At 44.4% G+C, this 5,670-nt stretch overlaps 1 protein-coding gene across 1 annotated transcript; it reads right to left on the bottom strand.

The window, feature by feature from the left end:
* Window positions 1–1,423: 1,423 nt before the first annotated feature.
* mafba (v-maf avian musculoaponeurotic fibrosarcoma oncogene homolog Ba) lies at window positions 1,424–5,190 on the bottom strand. Its single transcript, XM_042491783.1, has one exon. It carries the CDS (start codon window positions 4,725–4,727, stop codon window positions 3,516–3,518), a length of 1,212 nt encoding a protein of 403 aa, XP_042347717.1. The 5' UTR covers window positions 4,728–5,190; the 3' UTR covers window positions 1,424–3,515.
* Window positions 5,191–5,670: the final 480 nt, after the last annotated feature.

Below are 5,670 nucleotides of genomic sequence, written 5' to 3' on the forward strand. Positions count from 1 at the left end.
ATGATTGGATATTTGTTTTGAACACTTTCTTGCTCCTTCAGTTCTGTGCATGCAACTGACATGTTTGTTGTTTGTTGAATTTTAAAGTCATAATGGACCATATGATAATGTACATAACACACAAAGCGTGGTTGACTCCTCTGTGTGTTTGACTCGCTTGCTCACACTGCAGATTTTTATGTAGAATCTGAAGAGAGAAGGTGAAAAGAATCCCCTAAGACAACAAAAAAATAGTGTTTTTTTTTTTTTTTTTTGTTATTTTGGGGAATTATTATCATAACTGTAAATATAGGCCTCTTTCTCCTGGTTCACCCCAGCTGCACTCATGCCCCCAGGCTGCAGCGGCTGTCCAGAGAGAAAAAGAGGGAGAGAGGGAGAGGGAGGGAGAATACTAGACTCGCCTTCCTTGGGTCTCATTGGTTGATTCTCTGCCTAGCGGTTTTGTCCTTGAGAATGTGCAGACACGAGGCAGATAATGTTCTGACACCAGAAACTCTAGACCGGGACCAGATCAACACTTACTCCTCTCTGCTTCTTCTACTTCTGTTGTCATACTATTCCGGACATGCAGACAGAAGAACGGCGGAGTTTGTCGATCCTTTTTGTGTTTTGAAATCACAAATGTGTTTTTGTAAAGCAAATTTTAAACAAAATTTGATATTTTGTGCGCATTGTTTGCATGCAGCAACGATTTGAAGGGAATAAAGTCTCCTGCATGGGTGTTGACACATGGCAATAATAAATTCCATTAATGTGAACCATAAAAATATCACACCCGCAGACGCGCACGAGGGATTATTTTGAAGCTGAGGTCTGGCTCAGCGCATCACGCGACTTTTTTTTAAGACTTAAATTGTGTAACAACCAGTTAAATTGACCTTTCTGGTGTATTCAAAGCCATGCGCGCCGAAAACCCCCCAAATAATTTTACCAGTTAATTTATATATGAGGTTTTCATCTCCTCTCCGGTATGTTGCAAGGTCAAAGATCTCCTTTTACCGTGCGCTCTCGTGACGGCAGGGTTTCTGCAAAAGTCAGCATGCCAGCAGAGGCCAGCAGCATGTATAGGAATCTCCCTGCAGCGCCACATAAACGGCCAGAGCCGGTGATCTAATCACAGTGAGCCAGTGGGCTTTGAGCCAAAAGTTTCCACATTATTTTTAAGTCTGACAATAAAATAAAGGCCAAGCACAAATGACATGCAATTAAGAGGTCGGTGAAAATTAGTTCTTAAAAATACAATTATTTTCCTACAGCTCTGGCTCTTTATTTTCTTTTTGGCAGAAAGTGCTCAGGCGCTTTATCACTGTAGCGTGTGGCAATATTAATTACCTGTAATATGCTTTTAATATGACTCACTTTGTCATATTGCAGATGTTTCCTATGTAGCGAATTTAAAAAAAAAAGTCTGAGAGGTAATTTCTGCCATTTCAATGACTTTAATAAGCAAAATAGGAAACAATTTCTTCCAAAAACAACCAAAATAAGACAAAACAGAAACCAGCCTGAATGGAACAGTTCAAATTTAAGTGTTTAACTATTATTTATATAAACAGGATTGAAAATTGATCCCCCATGACCCCATCATAGGTGAAAACAAAACAACAACCCGCTGCTGCAGTTTCAGTTCGATTTCAACACAGTTGAATCAGTAACAAACCAAAGATTGTTAAATGCATGACTTTTCAACAATAGTTTCAAATGCAAGCACCATGCTTATTCGATATGATCTGACAAAGTTTGTTAATTTAAATCATTAAAATAAAAACTTTTAACTATGCATCTGGCCAGCAGAACCAGAATCATCAAATAATAATAAAACAGACACAAAATAAATCGTATTACATAACATGAACATTGTTTTCATTTTGAGAATCTGCACAACCTGAATCCCCTTTTTTACTGACCGGCAGAAAAAAAAATCAGGAAAACATTATAAGTCAAACTTTGTATTAAAAAGCTCGCGCTATCTAATTATTAACTCCACATAAAACCCCTGACAAGAAAATATTGTTAAAAAATATATATATCAGTATTATTAGGCCAAATATGCTACAGGTGGCCGCCAATCGGAATGAGAGGATTTGTTTGGGTTGGATGTGGTTAGTTAAAGAGTTAATAGAAAGGCAGAGCAGCACTTTTCTGAATTAGTAAAGCCACGTTGAATTCAAATGACAGAGAGCACTAACCCACATTAACAGGATGTAAAAAAAAATCTTGTTACCTCGCCTTAATGCGCCTATTCTGTGCAATCTGGGTCCAATAATATTGTGGCCACATGTTCGCCTCCTCAGCCTCACACGTGTCCACATATCACTTTTTAAACTTTGCACGTAGGCCTGTGTCGAATAATATCACAATATAGTATTATAGTATGTCTTCCTGGAGGGAGGTCTGCACAAAGTTCAAAATGAAAACTGGCAAAAATCCAAAAAAGTGCACTTGACACACATAGTTTTGTTGTATTTAAATGCAACAGAAAAAAATGCACTCCTCTCTCAATCAATACCCCCAAATGATGGAATTAAAAAAAAAAAATCATACAAAATAAAATGAAATCAAAACACAACACAAAGAAAGACAGAAGTTAAAACCAGCCTCCTCAATCTTGTTGTGCAGTTTTGCGGTTGCATAATATTTACAAGCCCAAAAAAACCCCACACCATATGATACTGCACCGGCAGTCCTGCTGTTCTGTCCCCGCTGCATTTCTCTAACCCCCCAAAAAACTATGGAGAAGCGCAGATCAACAACATGCTCTTAATATACACGAGAAGATGAAAGTACAAAATAGAAATTATCACCGTACATGTCCAGCATGCAGGATTAATATTTAATGCAGATTTTTTTTTGTTTCAATATATATTCGAATATAACCAAGCAGGCAATAAATCAATGAGATGTTGCATAAAATGTCCCCCCCGTGACGGGTTAGTAGACAGATGTTAAATTTGCATAAAGTGGAGTCTTGCTTTTGGAGATTTTTCTCAGATTATAACGGGCCCACTTGTCGAATGTGAGTCTCGCGTGTGTTGCAGGCTGCGAGGCCAGGCCTGCTTGTGTTGTTTCATAACAATGTCGTCATTTTTGGAGAACAAAATTACAAGACAACGGCCCCGACGCCATCCCAACACTACTTACAGATTATTTCAAAGCTGTAGCCTCAAAGGAAGAAAAGAAAAAAGTTCATCAGCCGATCCTCTTCTTTGAAGAGGACAAAAAAAGTCTCTTCACTACAAGCAACTAATCTACAAAGATGCTGCGACTCATCAGACACTCTACGTTGCTCTTTGTATCTCAGTTGACACGTGGATGGAGAGATGGTTATATATGAGAATACTATTTGATGGATTATTCTTCTAATATGAATATAATTGTTACCGTTATTAGTATAATCATAAACAGTATGGGAGCTGTGGATTATTATCGTTTGTTCATGAGCCAGTCAGTCATTTGTGGAGAAAGGAAAGGTGGGGTGGAGGGGGTAAAGTTTGTTGTGAAAAGGCTATGACAACTCACATGAAAAACTCTGGTGATGAAGGGTTGTCACTGGTCGAGCCAGCCTCGCGGAACCCGTTATTGGCCCCTGACCCCGTCAGTTTCTCACACTTGAGTTTGTAGGCGTCCCTCTCTCTCGCCAGCCGGCTGATCTCCGCCTTCAGCTGCTCCACCTGGTTGATCAGCTGCGTCTTCTCGTTCTCCAGCACGTGCTTCTGCTGCACCCGCTTGAACCGGCAGGACTGCGCGTAGCCCCGGTTCTTCAGGGTCCTCCGCTTCTGCTTCAGGCGGATGACCTCGTCCTTGGTGAAGCCCCGTAGGTGTCTGTTGAGCTCCCGCACTGACATGGACACCAGCTGGTCGTCGGAGAAGCGGTCCTCCACGTTGAGTCCGCCCCCGGAGCCGTGGTGCCCCGCCGACTGGCTCAGGTGGCCGTGCGCGTGGTGGTGGTGATGGTGGCGGTGGTGATGGAGCGACTGGTGGGAGTCTGGGGACACCGGGGACGGGCTGTCAGGATCCTGGCTGTGGTGGTGGTGGTGCTGGCTGTGTGGGTGTCCGCTCGGGTGCCCGGACAGTTCATCGGCATGGTGCGGGATACCCCCGGCGTATGGGTGATGGTGCTGCTGGTGGTGGCTGTGGTGGTGGTGCGGCCCCCTGTAGCCCTCGAAAGCGCCTTGCTGCTGCAGCTGCTGTTGGACGTGCGGGGGCGGAGGGTGGCCGTGAGCTGTGGCTCCGATCAGGGCCTCCACTGCGTCCTCCGGGGTCAGGCTGAGCGTCTGCGGGTCTATCTGCTGGTGGTACCCGCTGTTCGGCATCCAGTACAGCTCCTCTAGGTGGCTTTTCTGCTCTGTGGGGCTGAAGCTGGGTGAGGAGGGCACCGAGCTGCAGGGCGTACTGATGGGGGTGGACGACACAGAGCCTTGAGGTTGGAGACGGTTGCACTGGCGCACCCCGTTGCGCTCCAGCCCGGCCAGGCCTTCCTTCTTCACGTCAAACTTCATCAGGTCAAAATCGTTGACATATTCCAGAGCCAGAGGGCTGCTGGGCAGCTCCGGGCCCATGCTCAGCTCTGCACTCATGCTGCTGTCGCGACTCTTTTGCAGATATGCAAAGCTACTTGCGAGCGATGCAAAAACTGACTTATTAATCAGCGTCTCTTCTCTCCTTTCTTGTTTCATGCAATAGTTCTTTTGGCTCCTCCACCGCTGTGCACAGACTTGCTGTAGCATGAAACACCGTGTGATCGGTGGAAAAAAAGGAAAAATGAAAAAAAGTAGTGGAGGAAAAGTTTCACACTAATGCTCTGCACACGGTTTGCGTCATATAGCCTACTTCTGCTGGGATAATCTGGCAGAGAGACCAGGCGGGAGGTAGAAAGCAACGCTTCTCAGTGCAAAAGTAAAAAAAAAAAAAAAACTCAGTCCATTCAGTAGAAGTGTATTCACACACAAAAACATAAATAATAATAATAAAGGAAATACCACGTCTGATCGCTGAAACGGGCACCAGTCCTCGTTGCGACTTCTTGGTTGTATGTCCCTTTTTTCACCAGGAAAATAACAGGAGCAAATAAGCAGAGTAAATAGGGCGGTCTGATTTTCGCTGAGAAGCAGCTTTCCCAGCTCTGCACCGCAGAGATTTAAAGGCTCGCCTCTCTCGCTCTCCTCCACTCTGTGGTATCCAGCAGACTGCGCTCGGAGCCAGCCAGCGCTTTATCCTTATAGCGCACCGTGACGTCGCGCCGAAAGGCTGGATCCGGAGCGCTCAGCTCTCCAATGGGAGCGGGACTCTGCGCTGAAATAGAGGAAGAGAAGGAGGAGGAAAACAGAGGAGAGGAGGGCGCACAATACAGTCTTGACAGCTACAGACAGTCAGCTGACCGACTTCCCTAAAAGCAGAAGGTGGGAGGAAAAGTGGAGGAGAGAAATGCCTTCACTTCGTGGACACGACTCCGGTGTAACGCACTGCTCCTTGTCTTCTGTTAGGACAGTTTCAGAGCTCAGTGAGGGTAATGTGAGTGCTTTATATGCTACAATGCTGATAACTTTATTTTAAAAAATCTTTGTTGGCACATTTGTGGCACAACCCCCCCGTAGAAAACTTACAAATTTTAACAAAATGTTCTATATTAAAACCTCAGTAAATATAAAATGTATTCATCTCTGTCAACAT

The sequence above is a fragment of the Plectropomus leopardus genome, chromosome 8 (genome assembly GCF_008729295.1).
Source record: "Plectropomus leopardus isolate mb chromosome 8, YSFRI_Pleo_2.0, whole genome shotgun sequence".
NCBI lineage: Eukaryota > Metazoa > Chordata > Actinopteri > Perciformes > Serranidae > Plectropomus > Plectropomus leopardus.

Coding starts and splice junctions, on each gene's coding strand:
- mafba (XM_042491783.1), bottom strand. CDS start 4,727: ATGCTACAGCAAGTCTGTGCACAGCGGTGGAGGAGCCAAAAGAACTAT.